General features: G+C 38.3%; 1 protein-coding gene across 4 annotated transcripts in view; it reads right to left on the bottom strand.

The window, feature by feature from the left end:
• The window catches only part of RSPH4A (radial spoke head component 4A), a 40,137-nt gene that overhangs the window by 8,317 nt on the left and 13,551 nt on the right, over positions 1-18,269 (bottom strand). For 2 of the 4 annotated variants that reach the window (XR_010126765.1, XM_054491790.2), the window contains exons 1-2: positions 9,644-10,761; positions 3,943-4,177 (exon numbers count right to left, since the gene is read on the bottom strand). Coding sequence is in view for 3 of the 4 variants with exons in the window: in XM_054491790.2 (XP_054347765.1) it covers positions 3,943-4,177; positions 9,644-10,371 (963 nt within the window). In the remaining variant the exon portion in view is untranslated. Of the gene's footprint in view, positions 1-3,942; positions 4,178-9,643; positions 10,966-18,269 lie in introns of those variants that run through there. The other 2 variants (XM_063666525.1, XM_054491789.2) reach the window with 2 other exon arrangements.

Raw genomic sequence — 18,269 nt, 5'->3', positions numbered from 1 at the left:
TAGAATAACTATGTACACATATATTTAGAACAAAATATGGTTTTACATATGTCTATATTACTATACATCTTTAAAAATAATAAACATTTATTAAGTGCATGGTTTTATAGGATCACTAAAAATTAATATAGTATCCTGTATAATGTAATGTATGGAATAAATAAAAGGAACATATAATAAAGTGCTCATATCTATACTTGAAGACATAATGTAGTCAGATGCTCCTCCTACTTATAATAAATTATTTTGAATTTAAAATAATGAGAAAAATAAAAAAATTCCACAAAAGAAATACAGAGAAATGAATAAGCAGAGTCTCAAATGGACCATAGAAACACATTTGTGAAGGCTGGGCACGGTGGCTCACACCTGTAATCCCAGCACTTTGGGAGGCCAAGCCAGGCAGATCGAGGTCAGTAGATCGAGACCATCCTGGCTAACACGGTGAAACCCCGTCTCTACTAAAAATACAAAAAGTTAGCCGGGCGTGGTGGGGAGCACCTGTAGTCCCAGCTACTCGGGAGGCTGAGGCAGGAGAATGGCGTGAACCTGGGAGGTGGAGCTTGTAGTGAGCCGAGATCGCGCCACTGCGCTCCAGCCTGGGCGACAGTCTCAAAAAAAAGAAAAAGAAAAAGAAAAAAAGAAACACATTTGTGAAAAAGTAGGAAAGAACTTCAACTATAGGTCAAGATAACTTGCAAGAGAAACCTTGACCCTCAAGATTAAGAACTTGAGAGCTCTGCTATTCTTACAAATGATATGCCCTTATAATTGTAGTGTCAAAATAAGTATAATGACTTTTTAAAATCCTCATCGCCTTGATGTAGGATTGCAAAAGTCTTTCCTTGACATTTGCTGTACCACTCACTCTTGATCCTACTTGGCCCTCTAGAGCTATTTCATCTTAAGTCTCTTTAATTGCTCCCTTATTTCTTGAGCTCCAAATGTTGATGTTGTCAAAATATCCTTCTCACTTATCGCATCTCTCAACACTTTATGCTTGGAAGAGTTTCTCTAACTCTGACTTTTCTCCCTTATTCTACACATATTTCTAGCCACTTCTGAGAAATTTCACTCGAGTATTCTAAAGATACCTCAGTTTAATATTTAATTCACATTTATCTCAAAGTTTTCTCTTTTTTCTGTATACTCTTTCTTCGCCAGTGACATCTCAGTTTCTCACACCAGAAAGTTCAGTCATCCTTGCTTCCTCTGACTCCCTTGACCTTCAGTATTTAAGTAGTTAGATTCCTATTGATTCTAGCACATAAAAATTTGTTGGCATTATTTCCTCCTCTTGTATTCATTTATACTGTGTTAGTCACCATCCTCACTACTTGTGCTATAGCAGAAGGCTTCTAACGCTCTCCTCCTGGCCCCATTCTACCTTTCTTTTTTCATTATCTTTCATATTATGATCAGAGTTATCTTTCTAAACCAAAAGTCAGACCATGCTATTCTCTATTTAAAAACTTCTTACTGTTTACAAGAAAGAAGTTACTTATCAATGCACAAAGAACAGTTTGGCTTTAAGCACTGTGTTTGCTTCATTTCCATCACTCACTCCCTCAAACCCACACTCGACTTTTCCAAACATTAAATAATCTTTCCTAATTATTTTATTGTTCCTTTTTCTAAGAATTTAATTTCTAAGAGTCTTCACCTGGTGAACTCCTGCTTATCCTTCATGGCCTAAATGAAATATTACCTCCACTAAAAAGCCTTGCCCAATTGCCAATAGCAAAGTTAGTTGTTCCATTCTGTCATTTATCATGTTGTCAAAACAATATAATAACAATTGCTACTATTAAGTTCCTATTATAAGCCAAATCCTTTATATATACTACCTCTATCCTTCAGGGTTTTGCCACTTGGTTATCCTTAAGGCTTGGAAAGTTTAGCCTCTTGCTCAAAATCACACAACTAGCAAGCTAGTTGAACTAGGATTCTAGCTCAGATCTGGCTACCTCCAAAGCCCATGTTTACTCCATCATATGAGGCTGTCTCTTTATTGCACTAATCAAATGGCTTTCCAGTCTGTTTTGCCTTTCTCTAAATTGTAAGCAACTTAAAGTCAGAAAAGCCTTTTTCCCATGTATATCTCAGTACTTGGCATGCAGTAGTCACATTGTGTATGAATAAATGGGTGAATTAATAAATGAATGCTGAAGACTAAGCAAACGAATTCTGGTGTGGTCAAAGGCAGGAATAAAAATATGAACACTCTAAACATGTAAGTCAGGGACAGGTTGGTCATATAGCTCATATTTCAATGCATCAGAGAGACCTGTCTCTCTATCTGTTCCTGCATCTTTCTACTTCCTGAGGTGGAGCTTTTAATCTTCAGCTGATGACTCAGCTGTTCCAGGTTCTAAAGTCAATCTTATCCCTTGTTAGGAAGATGTATGGAATCTAGTTAAAGGGCCCAGGTCCCATGATCAAAACAGCTTATTTGTATTCTCACCCCATATCCTAGTTTTAGGATGCAAAGCCCTACCTTGTAATTCTGTGCCTATAAAGGGCACCCATTCTTACCCTGGAGTCTGAACTTTCTTTGATTAACTCCTGCATGATAATGCCTGCCTATCTACCTCATCTCCATATGCTGTTTGCTCCCAGACTCATCATCACTGGATATAGCTACATAACCAACTGCCACCTTGTTGAAACTGTCCAATGTCAACTCCTTGACACCTATCACCTGTTCCTTCTGTATGAGTACTACAGATCTTACTGCATCAGTTAGGTCTCTCCTCACAGGCTGCTTAGCCTAGAGAAAGCATCTACTGTCTCTCTTATCTTTTCCCTGACAGAGTGCTGTTTTGAAAATACCTTACTCCAAACATCAAATTTGAAAGTATATAACCACATCTTAAATAATCTAGTGGTACAGAATATAAGTTCAGCAGATGTGTACAAATTACAAGTATATGAGTATTTAGGAAACAGAATAGCCAATATTATTTTGAAATATTTGAAGTTAAAATTTCTGTGATGTATAAGATTTTATTCTCTAATTATAGCTTTTTTCTATCTCTGTCACCAACTTTTTCTCCAAATATTTTCAAAATTTTGTCTATGAAGATTTTAAAAAGTATTTTACTCCTCTCCTCTTGTATTACGTCCCATTGATGTAATATACATAATATCAAGTCATAATATAAGGAGCTTGTCTTAGAAGAGAATACAAATGATATTAGAAGTGCTTCTAAATTTTCTAATAAACATGCAACTTGATTTAAAACCTGATTTTAATTATCTAACATTTATTCATTATTCAACAAATCTTTAGCAAAAAATAGCTATACATCCAGATCTGTACCAGGCACCTTGGAGAATACAAAATGTGAAGAAATCCTTTACTCTAATGTCAAGAAGCTTAGCATACAAACATGTAACAATCTGTTATAGCTTGCAAAATACTAAAACACAGTATGAAAAAACAAGAAATCCCTAATCGAGGAAATGAGTAGTGTGAAATGAGTTTGACTAAAGAAGGCTTGAAGGTATTTTTAAAAACTAAGATGTAAATACTATGTAAGAAGCTATAAGGGCCAGGTGCAGTAGCTCACGCCTGTAATCCCAACATTCTGGGAGGTCAAGGTAGGCAAATCACTTGAGGTCGGGAGTTTGAGACCAGCTTGGCCAATATGGCAAAACCCCGTCTCTACTAAAAATATAAAAATTAGCTGGGCATGGTGGCACGTGCCTGAAGTCCCAGCTACTCAGGAGAATTGCTTGACCCTGAGAGGCAGCGGCTGCAGTGAGCCAAGATTGCGCCATTGTACTCCGAGCCTGGGAGCCTGTCTAAACAAAACAAAAAAACAAAACAAAACAAAACAAAAAGCTATAAAATACAGTTGGTATGAATTTAAAGCCACAGCCATTCGTCCCAAATAAAATCCTAAGATTTAATTATTAAAATTTATAGTAGTGACTTACTATTTCATCTTCCAATTCTTGGTCAACTCCTTCCAAATGTCCCTGGAGAAAAAGAGCCTTTTGCTTTTCTGCTATTTCATATGTTGGAAGCAACTCATTCTCATTTTGGAGTGTATCAAATTTTTTACTAAAATGTGCCATCTTCACATCTTGGCTAATATTTTCAAAGATGTCAACAGCATTTTCAGGACGCTCATTTAATATCTTGGTCAACATATTAGAAAGATGATCATATCTATCCAAACAGAGAAAATTCCAGATAATATACATGTCAAGAGCATTTGAAGAAGCATTTTTCTTTGACATTTCTGGGGTCATTAGGTAAATATAGACGTTAAATGAAAAAGAAAAAAACAAAAAATATATAGCTTAGGTCAATTAATAGGAAGTAGGCAATTATTGAACAACTATTTGCAGACTCAGCTTGTTTTTAAGGAACTTCAATAACTTGAAGTCTTCAGAGATTTTCAGAGGATAAACACTTAATGTAATTTCTACTATGCCAGAAACAACTTATCCTAGAGTTTTCCTTAGGAAATGATTGCAATATGATAAGGATGTTTAAGTTATTAAAGAAAAACATTTTAGAGCACGATACATATTCCACATCAGGTACATTTTCACATTTTATTTCTGAAATTACAATCTTTTGGTTATATATTTAAAAGTGATTAACATTATTTTTCACTGTTTATCATAACTTCTTTTCCATTCTCCTTCCCCTCCCCTAACCAAATCCAATTTGATTTCTAATCCTGTTGACTCTGTCTTTAAGATCTGTTCTCTTCCTTTCCATTTTATTTTTAAAGCCAATTGTCTACTTCAGTGCTTCTCAGACCATCTTGCATTTCATATTGTAACATCCACTTACACACAACAAAAAAGCCATTAAATATTACTTACCTTTATTGAAATGTGATATACTCTAATATTTTGTTCTATTCTATTAGAAACACTGCCCTAGATTTTTATTTCATAACTGAATTAGTGAAATTGCCTCTATCCTCTCAGTAATTCATTACATTTTATATATAACTGCTAGTGTTTGCTTTTTCAAATACCAGAATTACAAAGTGAATTTTAAGAGGCCAAAATGTCTGTCAAAGTGTCCTTGTGTCCTGTTAAAGTGCTTTTTTCTTGAGAAAAAAACTCCTCTGTTCAATGCGGAAATTTGTATAAATTCCTTCTCTGGTGGATACACATCGTATCTCTCCAACTTTGTTTCTAATTATTAGTTCAATTAGATGTTCTAATAAAAATTATTTTCATACATTTGCTAAGTTCTACCTGGGAGCTTTTGCTTGCTGTGAACCATATATATAATTTCTCTCAAAAAATAATTTAAAACTCCTTTCATTCTCAGGGACTTAGCACTTAAGTCATTCCCCAAAATCATCCTTCCCCAGTTCAGAGGAGTTCTTTCTGAGAACAATGATATGCTGCTCTGAAATTTTATACATTATATATTTCTTATTCAGCAACTATAGTATGTTCTTCACAGCCAAGCTTAGGATTTTATATATCTCCTCTCTTATTATAGTGAAACAAAATAAATAGTTGTTCAATAATTGTCTACTTTCTATTAACTGACCTAAGCTATATTTTTCATTTTTTCTTTTTCATTTAATGTCTATATTTATCTAATGACCTCAGAAATGTCAAAGAAAAATATGTATATTATACGGGAGATCAATGTAAAGGGCAGTTAAAATATTATACAGTATTTGAAGAATATAAAATTCCTTCCTCAAATAATTCTTGTAAATGAACAGAAATGTTTTGACTAGGAGTTTCTTTAAAACTTCATCAAGCTTCCTTAATATTCATGCACTGTTGGAATCACGGAGAAGGCTGGGAGCCGTGGCTGCCTGTAATCCCAGCACTCTGGGAGCCTGAGGTGGGCGGACCACCTGAGGTCAGGAGTTTGAGACCAGCCTGGCCAACATGGTGAAACCCCACCTCTATTAAAAAAACAAAAATTAGTCAGGTATGGTGGCAGGCATCTGTAATTCCAGCTACTTGGGAGGCTGAGTCAGGAAAATCACTTGAACCCGGGAGGTGGAGGTTGCAGTAAGCTGAGACTGTGCCACTGCACACCAGCATGGGTGACAACGTGAGACTGTGTCTCAAAAAGAAAAGAAAAAGAAAACTCATGGAGAAGACTCCAGACTAAAAACACTGTTGGTTATCGGGCAATAGCTGGGTTAATAATGAAAGGGTTTGATTTGCTTCAGTAGCAGCTGTGGATGGCATCAAATCAGGGACTCTCCGTCCAAATTTTCATTTTATTTTTCAGGTTTCAATATAATATATATATGTGCTTTATTCAAGTCCACACCTGCAAATGCCTTTGTGTCAAATTATGAAATATATGTATTAGGTTTTAATTTACAATTATAGTTTTTTCTATTAGGGAGGAGTAATAATTTATTTTTAAAAAATGGAAGAAAAGGAGGAAGCAATTCTCTCCTATAGCCTGTTAGTTCAATGATGAAAAACCATTTTCAGATTCCATATTTCAGTCAAAGATTGTTTAAATTGCCATGAAAAATAGCTTTTATGGCTGTCAAATTAGATCTGCATATAAGAGATGGAGTTAAAGTAATCTTTTACTAAACAATTTTAAACTGCAGGCACTAAAGTACTTAGATGATAACAGTGAATATTATGGAAGATATTCACTTATTACCTCAGAAACAGCATTTGGAAATAAAATTAAATCTAGACATGTAAGTAATATCAATTATAAAATAATTCAATAAAGAAAATTTTATCATGTTTTCACATTCAGTTTTAAATTGTTAGTGAACTCACAAGTATTTGTAATGTGTTCCTTTGCAATTTTAGCAGTTTATAAATTCATGCTTGCTATCTAACATAGGGCATTATGACAAGAAGTTTATATCAAAAATTCAAGTAGAGTCCACTGTGGGGTAGCAAATTACATTCTTGCAGCTTAAGTAAATTGTAGTTTAAAATATTAACTAATAGGCCAGGCGTGGTGGCTGACGCCTGTAATCCTAACACTTTGGGAGGCCGAGGCAGGCAGATCACGAAGTCAAGAGATCAAGACCATCCTGGCTAACACGGTGAAACCTCGTCTCTACCAAAAATACAAAAAAATTAGCCATGCGTGGTGGCGGGCACCTGTAGTCCCAGCTACTCGGGAGGTTGAGGCAAGAGAATAGCGTGAACCTGGGAGGCGGAGCTTGCAGTGAGCCGAGATGGTGCTACTGCACTCCAGCCTGGGCAACAGAGCTAGATTCCATCTCAAAAAAAAAAAATTAACTAATAAATAATATTTCAAACTGATCTCACATTTCATGAGATTTCTCACATCATACATTATTTTTTTATTCCTTAGACTTTAAAATTATATCTCATATATCTTAAAGCCTAGTAATGCTGCAAATATTTGCCACATTGTAGATTCAGTAGGCATTTAATTAATATTTACTGATTAATCAGGAAGCACCCCAATAGATCATGGTGAGAACTTGGGAATTATGATTTATATACATCGGTTTTCATCCACAGTTTCTGACTCATAAGTCTCATACCGCTTTTCATTTATCCCCAAGATAGGCCTTAGAAACTAAAAGTATACTCTAATGTTTCTCCATGTCTGGCCATAATGAAATTCTCTAACCTACTTTGTCTGGTTGATGGTCATAAGACCCTCATTTCAAAAGAGGTCCTGCCCCTTATCAAGGAGGAAAGAATGCTCCACAGAGAGGCCAAGAAGAATCTGGTTAGGCCTTGCTGGGTTTCCCCACTCAGTCTACTAGCATTAGATTATACCCCTTTTCTAAGACACAGTCATCAATCATACCTATCCAATAACATATCCATAAAACACCCAAGAGAACAGGTTTAGGGGAGCATCTGATAGCTGAACACATGGAGGTTGCTGGAGGGTGGCCTTCCCAGAGAGGGCATGGAAACTTTGCACTCCTTCCCAAATACTTCTTCATATGCATCCTTTGTAATATCCTTTATAATAAACCAGTAATCATTAGTGTTTCCCTGAGTTCTGTGAGCCACTCTAGCAAATTAGTCAAACCCAAAGAGGGAGTTGTGGGATCCCTGGTTTATAGCTGGTTGGTCAGAAGCACAGGTTAATCAGCCTGGGGCTTGTGATTGGCATTGGAAGTGTGGGGCAGTCTTGTGGGATTGAGCCCTCAACCTGTGGGATCTGATGCTATCTCCAGGTGGATATGTCAGAATTGAATTGGAGGACACCTAGTTCATGCCCACTGCAGAAGTGATTGCTTGCTTGTGGATAGGAAAACAGAACCCCAAACATTTTGTCACAGAAGTCTTCTGTGTTGAGGCTGGGTGCAGTGGCTTACACCTGTAATCCCAGTTACTCGGGAGGCTGAGGTAGGAGAATTGCTTGAACCCAGGAGGCAGAGGCTTCAGTGAGCTGAGATGGTGCCACTACACTCCAGCCTGGGCGACACAGCTGACTCCATCTCAAAACAAAGACAAAACCAACAGCAACAACAAGAAGTCTTCTATGTTGGTTGTTGTAGAGTGAGAGAATAGAAAAAGCATTCATTTCTTCTTAATTAATAGTTGCTAGCATTGTGCTACCACTAAGTATATAGTGGTATACAAAATTCAGAGTCCTTGCTCTCTGGGGGCCTGCAATCTAGTGGGAGAATCAGATATTAAAGTATAAGTCTATCTATCTCTCTGTATAAAAAATTATAAATGACATTAAATGCTATGAAGGAAAAGAATAATCTTTCTAGTAGTGTTCTATGGAAGTTGAGTTCTGAAGAATGAGGAGCCAGCCAGCCAAAGACTTAGAAAAGAAGCCTTCTGGGCAGAGGGAACAGCCATGGGGCTGGAGCTTAGTGATGGAGGGAGAGGTAAGAGTCAGTAAGTGTTGTCAGCCACTGGAATCTTGAGCAAATTAGGTTCTCCATGACTTGGTCTCTACATTTACAAAAACAAATGAGTTGTATTAGATGTTTTCCAAAAGCCCTTCTAGCCCTAAAATTCTATTGACCCCCCCCCCACATTATGTAACTCTGGAAGCAAAAATCTATAGAAATCTATACATGTCATAAGTTCTAAAATTAAAGCTATAATGGGATGGACAGAACATATGTAGACTATTGATCATCACATTTTAAGAGACTTGGATAAAATGGTATGTGTTCCAGGTGGCTTGTATAGTGAGTTTGCGAGGACTAAGGGGTTTCTTAGGATAAAGAACTTTCAGCGCTCAGCCAAACTGAGATGGTGGTCACCCTAGCACCGCCTGGGTTGGGAACTCAAAAGCCATGCAAGCAATAGCATCTACAGATGAGAGACATGTGATTGCTTTCACTGGTAGACAATTATTTTTCACAAGCATCCTGGAGAGATTCTTGGACTTTATGGTCTTTATGGTCTCTTTCAAGCCCGAGATTCCATAATTCCTAAGTTTTATTTTTTTGTGTGCCTAGGGTCTTTAAAGAAGCTCTGGAGGAAAAGGAAAAAAAAAAGGTTAAGAAAAAGAAGGTATAAGAATCTCCATTAATGACCTGTTTTGAGTCATGTGATCCAGAGTTATGTCATTAACTCTCTTTTACTAATACAATCTTTCAAATATATTTTGATTCACCCACAGAAACACACTCTCACACAGAGATACTCACACAACCTCTTGCTTTGCCAAACTTTCATCTTTTTTCCCTCTGAGACTTACAGATTAAAGCCCGAATTGCTACTAGTCTTCAGCAGGTAAGCCTTAGCATTCTGAATGGTGATCTCAAGCATGCTGGGGGCCACTTCAGAGCCCCCAGGCGCCGGCTGCTGTAAATCATAGTCACTGTTTGAGTCTTCCTCCTGAAAAACGTCAAATCTCAGCTCTTTCTGTTTAGCGTTGTTATAGCTCACGTCCCTTCGTCCACACAGGTGGGGTTTGGGTTGCCGAGACTGTTGAAAGGTGTTTCCCTCTGACTGGCTGGTGTGATGATGAGGAGTTGATTCTCTTTTATCAGATGATTGTTCCAAAGGATCAGGATAAGGTGTCCCAGCTTCAGGAATCACACTCGTGGTCCTGTCTGACTGAGGTGGTGCCGCGAGGTCTTGTCTGGCCGGAGCCAGGGGAGAGGGAGTGGAAGAGGGCTCCCACGGAGAGACAGGAGCAGGTGATAATGTTTCTGGTCCCGCGGGGCCACCCAGAGGCGTCCTGGCTCTAGACTGCGGGCTCCAAGGACGGCTGCTTCGGGACTGGCGTCCAGTTTCTGGCCCCTGCTTCGCCTCCAAGGGCTCAGACGACTCAGGCTCAGAATATTGGGGAGAAGCTGCTGTCTTTCCGTCCCATGGCCGCCTTGTTTCCCCTAGTTCTTGGTTTTCTTTTTCTTGCTTCGGGGAGGTTGAGTCTTCCATGGAAGCAGTTCGAGAAAAAAATGTTCTGGATGAAAGGGACATGAAAATATGGAAGAAGGCAACTCAGTTAAGTTACTTTGCCGCGGTCTCTTAAGCGATTTCTGGGTACTGGTTGCTCTGAGTTGCTGCGTCCTATCTCCATAGCAACCCCAGGCCGGGTTCCTCTCAGAAAAACTCACCGCGCCTGTTGCCAGGATTCGAGGGCGGAGACTGAGAGAGAACGAGAGAGATGAAAATCCTAGCTTTGTGATTCGGTATAACCCCTGCCCCTCGTTCTATCGCAGCCAATCCGACCTAGACTCGACCAGTCTTGCTTGGAAACCGAGAACTCCAGGTCCTGCGCCTTGAGCACAAAGTAGGAAGAATGGCGACCTCACGCGAGAGACCTTTAGGGGTCTGAGACTGATCCAAGTTGTGCTGTGAGGAGCGAGACGTGCGTTAGTGGAGGGACAGTGTATTCATGAAGCGTGTGTATGGAGGGTGTGTGTGTGTGTGTGTGTGTGTGTGTGTGTGTGTGTGTGTGTGTGAGAGAGAGAGAGAGAGAGAAGGAAGGAAGGAAAGAAGGGAGGAAGGGAGGGAGGGAGAGAGGGAGAGTGAGGGGTAGAGAGGGAGGAAGAGACCGACCTTGGTAATCTTGGAGGTGCAGGTAACAATGGGACCCCAGTGTGCTGACCAGGAGAGCCCAAGCCTCACATGTAGCGTGCATCAGCTACAACCAACCAACTCTAAAGACTCGGAGAATAGACAAAGCTGTCCTGAGTTTTGTTCTTCCTGCTTATAAGGAATCTCCTAATGATTAGGCAGAATATTATACTTGAGGAGAAGGCAATGCAGAAAACTTATAAATAGGCAATTCATGGGTTACCCGTTTTCTAATAATTGAAATTCAAATTAACACTAAACTATATTGGCATAATATAATTTTTATTTGATAATGTAAATGTAAATGCATAATTTTGCAATGATTTAAGTTCAAGATTATGACTATTCATTTATAGTATACAGTCTCCAATATGAAGAAGGTACAGAAGATTGGACCATATCTGGACTTAACTATAAACCATACATTAATTAAAGTCTTTAATGTTAATTGTTTTGTATTTCTTTCTCTTTAAATATACCAACAAATACTTGGCATTTGACAGTTTACATTGATATAGCTTCTATTTAGCAAGATGTTGCTCTAAATTCTAACTTCATGGAAGAACATAATACTCCTCCATTCAGTGTGGTGAGGGAATCACAGACTAAAATAATTTGATAAAAACTGTGTGCACACACACAAAATGTTGAATATAACTGCTGCTGGTACAGAGACTCTTTAAAGTCAAATGTCTGGGATTTAGAATGCTTGGATTTCTAAAAACAAACCATTAAGATAAACTAGAACAATAAATTCTGGGGTTTTTTGGTAATTGGTGCAAGAGTTGAAGAAGTTAGCATTTTTTCCCCCTTAATTTCTCCCCTGCAGCTGGCAAGCTGTAATGGAGGCTTTTTTTTCTTTGAAAGACAAGCCAGAGGGCCAGGTGTGGTGGCTCACGCCTGTAATCCAAGCAGTTTGTCTTTTTTCACCAGGTAATCCCAGCACTTTTGTGTGTTTTCTTTGAAAGACAAGCCAGAGGGCCAGGCAAGATGGCTCACGCCTGTAATCCCAGCACTTTGAGAGGCCAAGGCAGGTGGATCACCTGAGGTCAGGAGTTTGAGACCAGTCTGGCCAACATGGTGAAACCGCATCTCTACAAAAATACAAAAATTAGCTGGGCATTATGGCGACTGCCTGTAATCCCAGCTACTCCGGAGGCTGAGGCAGGAGAATTGCTTGAACCCAGGAGGCGGAGGTTGCAGTGAGCCAAGATCGTGCCACTGCACTCCAGCCTGGACGACAGCCTGTTGCCCAAGCTGGAGTCAAAAAAAGCCTGTGTCAAAAAAAAAAAAAAAGGAAAAAAGAAAAGAAAGAAAAAGAAAAAAGAAAAGAAAAAAAGAAAGACAAGCCAGAGAAGGGTAGTAGGGCCAGGAGAAAGAACGCATGAAGGAACAGACATAGCTTGCTTATCGCTCCAGCTTAGGAGTGAAGAGCAACTGAAAGGAACAATGTAAGTGTCCGTTATTATTCCTGCTTCATTTTCAGTCCAGAGCTTTATCTTGACTTTGACTCTAGTAATCCTAAATTTGCTTCTTACTGTTCTAAGATAAAGACTAAAGCTCTTAGCCTACTTATGTTCTCAGTTTTGTATTATGTGTCATATAATGCTGGCCTCATAAAATGGGTTGAGAAGTGTTTCCTCCTTTTCTGTTTTCTGGAATAGATTATGTAGAACTGGTGTCATTTCTTTAAATGTTTAGTAAAATTTACAGTGAAACTGTATGAGTTTGGAGACTTCTATTTCAAGTAGTTTTTAAACTGCAAATTCAAACTTTTAAGTTGTTACAGGACTGTTCAGATGATCTCTTTCATCTTGGATGCATATTGGTAGTTTGCAATTTTAAAGGATTTTATGCATTTCATCCAAGTTGTTGAATTTATGTTTGCAGAGTTCTTTGCAGCATTCCCTTCTCATCCTTTTAATGTTTGGGGGGTCTGTAGTGATATCTCCTCTTCCATTCTTGATTTTGATAATTTGCCCTCTCTTTTTTTCTTTGTCTTATTGGAAGTCCATCAGTCTTACTGGACACTGTTAAAATTAGCTTTGGGTTTTATTTATTTTCTCTATTATTTTTGTTTTCAATCTCATTGATTTCTGTTCTTATTTGCTTGCTTCTCTTTACTTTGTATTTATTTTGCTCTTCTTTTGCTAGTGTCTTGAAGTGGAAACTTGGATTATTGATTGGAGATTTCTTTTTTTTTTCTGATGTAAGTGTCTAGTGTTTGGTTGTTTTTGCTCTTGTTTGTTTGTTTGTTTTGTTTTATTTTTGAGACACAGCCTCACTGTGTCACCCAGGCTGGAGTGCGGTGGCACAATCCTGGTTCACCACAACCTGCGCCTCCTGGATTCAAGCAATTCTCCTGCCTCAGCCTCCTGAGTAGCTGAGATTACAGGCACCCACCATCACACCCAGCTAATTTTTGTATTTTCAGTAGAGATGAGGTTTCACCATGTTGGCCAAGCTGGTCTCAAACTTCTGACTTCCAGTGATCCACCCACCTCGGCCTCCCAAAGTTCTGGGAATTACAGGTGTGAGCCACCGTGCCTGGCCATAAGTGTCTAGTGTTTTATACATTCCCTTTAAACATTCTTTTTTACATTTTTGTTTTTATTTTAAGTTCTGGGGTACATGTGCAGGATGTGCAGGTTTGTTACACAGGTAAACATGTGCCATGGTGTTCTGCTGCACCTATCAACCCATTACCTAGCTATTAACCCCAGCATGCATTAGCTATTTTTCTTAATGCTCTCCTTCCTTACCCTCCACCTCCTAACAGGCCCCAGTGTGTGTCATTCCCCTCCCTGTGTCCATGTGTTCTTATTGTTCAGTTCCCACTTATAGGTGAGAGCATGTGGTGTCTGCTTTTCTGTTACTGCATTAGTTTGCTGAGGGTAATTGCTTTCAATTCCATCTATGTCCCTGCAAAGAACATGATCTCATTCCTTTTTATGGCTGCTTAGTATTCCATGATGTATATATGTTACATTTTCTTTATCCAGTCTATCACTGGTGGGCATTTACGTTGATTCCATGTCTTTGCTATTGTGAATAGTGCTGTAATGAACATACACATGTATCTTTGTAATAGAATGATTTATATTCCTCTGGGTATATACCCAGTAATGAGATTGCTGGGTCAAATGGTATTTCTGTTTCTAGATTTTTGAGGAATCGCCACACTGTCTTCCACAGTGGTTGAGCTAATTTATATTCCCACGTATAGTGTAAAAGCATTCCTATTTCTCTGCAACCTCACCAGCATCTGTTATTTCTTGACTTTTTAACAATCGCCATTCTGACTGGCATGAGATGGTATCTCATTGTGTTTTTGATTTGCATTTCTCTAAGGATTGGTGATGTTAAGCTTTTTTGCATATATTTGTTGGCCACATTAATGTCTTCTTTTGAGAAGTGTCTGCCCTTTAAACATTCTTTCAGCTGTATCCAACAGATTTTGATATGTCATTTCCTTTTTATTCAGTCCAATATACACTATTTAAAATTTCCCTTAGACTTGCTCATCGCGCTGTGAATTATTTTTAAGTGTGTTACTTAATTTTCGAGAGTTTGGAGATTTTTTTTTTGTGATTAATTTATATGTAATTCCATTATTGTCAGAGAATATACTTTGTATGATGTTATATTAAGGTTAAATTTCTGATTTTGGATTTATTTTCTGTGGCATTCACACAGCTTCTTAAATCTGTATATGTTTTTCACCAAATTTTAAAATGTTTCAGCCACTATTTTTTTAAAAAATGTATTTCTATTCCACATTCACTCTTTTGTTTTTTGCCCCAGTGACATAAATGTTAGATCTTTTGTTGCCTTTCCACAGATCCCTGAGTTTCTGATCATTTTTTCATCTATTTTCCTTATGATGCTAAATTATATAACTTCTATTGACCTATCTTCAAGATCATTGGTTATTTCTTTTGTTTTCTGCTTTTGAGCCCATCTAGTGAGTTTTTAAAAATTTGTTATATTTTTCCATTGTGAAATTTTTAAAATTATTATGTATATCTTTAATTTCTTTGCTGAGGCTTTCTATTTTTCCATTTGTTTTAAAGGTGTTTATAATTGCTTCTCAGAGTATTTTTATGATGACTGCTTTAAAATCTTTGTTAGAGAATTCCAACATTTGTGCCATCCTGGTGTTAGCATTTGTTGTCATTTTTCACTCAAGTTGAGGATTCCTGGGTTTTTGGTATGACAAATACTTTTGTATTTTATCCTAGATATTTGTATTTTTTGAGACTCTGGTTCCTACATAAATCTTCTGGGCAAAGTAAAGAGTACACAGAGGAGTCTAAATACGGCTGGAGGCAGTCAACTTTCCTAAACTTGTAACACATGTCCAATCCAATTTTGTGAGCTATAGTTTGAAAGTCAATTTAGTTTTCAAAACCTATGAAATAAAATTCTGGTCTGCCTCTCTATGTGCTACTTAGAGGTCATTTAAAATATGAGCCGTATTCACCCAGTAATTCAGTTCTCACATCTTTTGTTGTGTTCTTTTTGATTTTATGCATGAGTCACTTAGGATTTGCTTAGTAATTTATACACAGATTTAAAAAATTCACCCTCCAACCCCATTTAGACTCCTCTGTGTACTCTTTACCTCATTCTGTAATGGGGAGGGGATGGCGTGTGCAACCTCTTTGCAACTGTTCACTTAATGCAGAATGGGAAAGACAGAAACAGGTGCTGCCTCTGCTCCTGTTAATGCAGGGTGGGGACGACTGACAGGACTCTACCTCACAGTCTTAAAAGGGCTCAGTGTGTGTGCTGGGGGATGGGATGCCACCTCTGTTTGTGTTCATGTAGAGTAGGGACAGTTAAACAGGCTGAAACACGTTGGCTCTGCAGTACCCAGTGTGCAGGAGGCAGAATGTGGCTTCTTCTTTGGGTTTGACTGTAGTAGAGTGGGTAGAGTACAAATAGATTTGGTTCTGCAGGGGCTTTGTATTCCTAGACTTTGTCTAAGGAGAGAAGACCCTTCTTAAGGCTTTTCAAAGTCTGGGCACATTGGAATTTCCAAGTGTAGATTTCTCTAGTGCCAGATTTGGATATATAAGATGGGAGGAAAAAACCCCAGAGAACTCACCACTGGGTTATTCCTAAAATTCTGTGATCTCTGGCCAGTCTTCCTTCTTTTCTCCACCTTTTGGAATCTTCTTATAGTTTATTTTACTCAGGGTTTTTAGTTGTAATTAATGGGAGTAATAGAATGGTATGTGCTTACTTTATCCTTTCATAATCAAGGGGCTAAAATCTTTGAGAAATGAGAGGATTGACCTAGGAGTTGGTCATTAATTACAGTAAGAATAGATAATGAAGGCTGGGTGCTATGGCTTATGCTTATAATTCCTGTGCTTTGTGGGGCTGAGGTGGGAGGATCGCTTGAGCCTAGGAGTTTGAGACCAGCCTGGGCAACAGAAGGGGACCCTGTCTGTACATAGTAAAAAAATTAGCCAAGCGTGGTGGCACATGCCTGTAGTTCCAGCTACTCAGGAGGCTAGGGTGGGAGGATTGCTTGAGCCTAGGAGTTTGAGACCAGCCTGTGCAACATAAGGGGACACTGTCTGTACAAAATTAACAAATTAGCCAAGCGTGGTGGCACGTGCCTGTAGTTCCAGCCACTCAGGAGGCTAGAGTGGGAGGATCGCCTGAGTCTGGGAGTTTGAGCCTGCAGTGAGCTGTGAGAGTGCCACTGCACGTAAGCCTGGGCAACAGAATGACAGAGTGAGACCTTGTCTCAGGAAAAAGAGGAATAATAATAATCATCATCATCATCAATAAATAAATAAATAGATAATGGGTGATATGGATAGATGACATGAAACTCAAAACTGAGTGTTTTTATGGAGGAGAGTGGGCTAATAATCTGAAAGGAGCAATAAGAAAAAAGGAAGGCAAAACCCCACTAGCGAGAAAGAAAATTGCCACGACTTGAAAGAGTTACAAGGGAAGCATTATCTTAGAAATGTTCATAGTAGCCTCTGAGGATCATTTGTATTTCTGTGGAATCTGTTGTAAAGCCATCTTTGTCATTTCTGATTGTGTTTTTTTGGATCTTTTTTTCTTTGTTAATCTAGCTAGCCATCTATTGATTATTTTTATCCTTTCAAAGAACCAACCTTTTCAGCTGGGTGTGGTGGCCCACGCCTGTAATCCCAGCACTTTGTGAGGCTGAGGCAGACAGATGGCTTGAGCTCAGGATTTTGAGACCAGCCTGGGAAACATGGTGAAACCCCATCACCAACAAAAATAGAAAAAATTGCCAGGCATGGTGGCTCAGGCCTGTAGTCCCAGCTACTTGGGAGGCTGAAGGGGGAGGATTGCTTGAGCCTGAGAGGCAGAGGTTGCTGTGAGCTGTGATCACACCATTGTATTCCAGCCTGGGTGACAGAGCAATATCCTGTCTGAAAAAACAAAAAAAAAGAACCAACCTTTTGTTTAGTTGGGTTTTATTTAATGTTTATTTTTTTAGGTCTCAATTTCATTAGTTTTGCTCTGATTTTAATTATTTATTTTCGTGTGCTAGATTTGGGCTTACTTTGTTTTTGTTTTTCAAATTCATTTAGGTGTGATGTTAGGTTGTTGAGATCTTTCTATCATCTTGATGTAGGTGTTCAGCACTATACATTTTGCTCTCAACACTGCTTTTTCTGCATTCCAGAAATTTTGGTACTTTGTGTCACTATGTTCATTTGTTTCGAAGAATTTTTAAATTGCCACCTTTATTTCATTGTTTACCCAAAAGTAATTCAGGAGCAAATTGTTTACCTTCCATCCTTGGAAAGTATTTGCATGGTTCTGAGAGTTCTTCTTGGTATTGATTTCTATTCCTATTCTACTGTGGTGCAAGAGGATACTTGATATGATTTCATTTTTTTTTAATTTCTTGAGATTTGCTTTATGACTGAGCATGTGGTCAATTTTATAATATGTTCCATGTCTAGATGAGAAGAATGTATATTCTGTGGTTGTTGGGTGAAGTATTTTGTAGATATCAAATATTGACTTTAAGTCCAGAATTTCTTCATTAGTTTTCTGCCTCCATGATCTGTCTAATGCTGCAATGGGATGTTCAAGTCCCTCCACTATTATTGTGTGGAGGGACTTCAAAAAAGGCTATCTAAGTCTTTTTTTGGATCTAGTAGTAATTGCTTTATACATCTGAGTGCTCTAATGCTGGTTGTGTATATATTTAAAATTTTTTATTGCATTAAATCCTTCATCATTATGTATTTTCCTTTTGTCCTTTTATACTGTTTCTGGTTTAAAGTTTG

The sequence above is a fragment of the Pongo pygmaeus genome, chromosome 5, assembly GCF_028885625.2.
Source record: "Pongo pygmaeus isolate AG05252 chromosome 5, NHGRI_mPonPyg2-v2.0_pri, whole genome shotgun sequence".
Taxonomy (NCBI): domain Eukaryota; kingdom Metazoa; phylum Chordata; class Mammalia; order Primates; family Hominidae; genus Pongo; species Pongo pygmaeus.
This window is presented reverse-complemented; position numbering and strand designations above follow the sequence as displayed.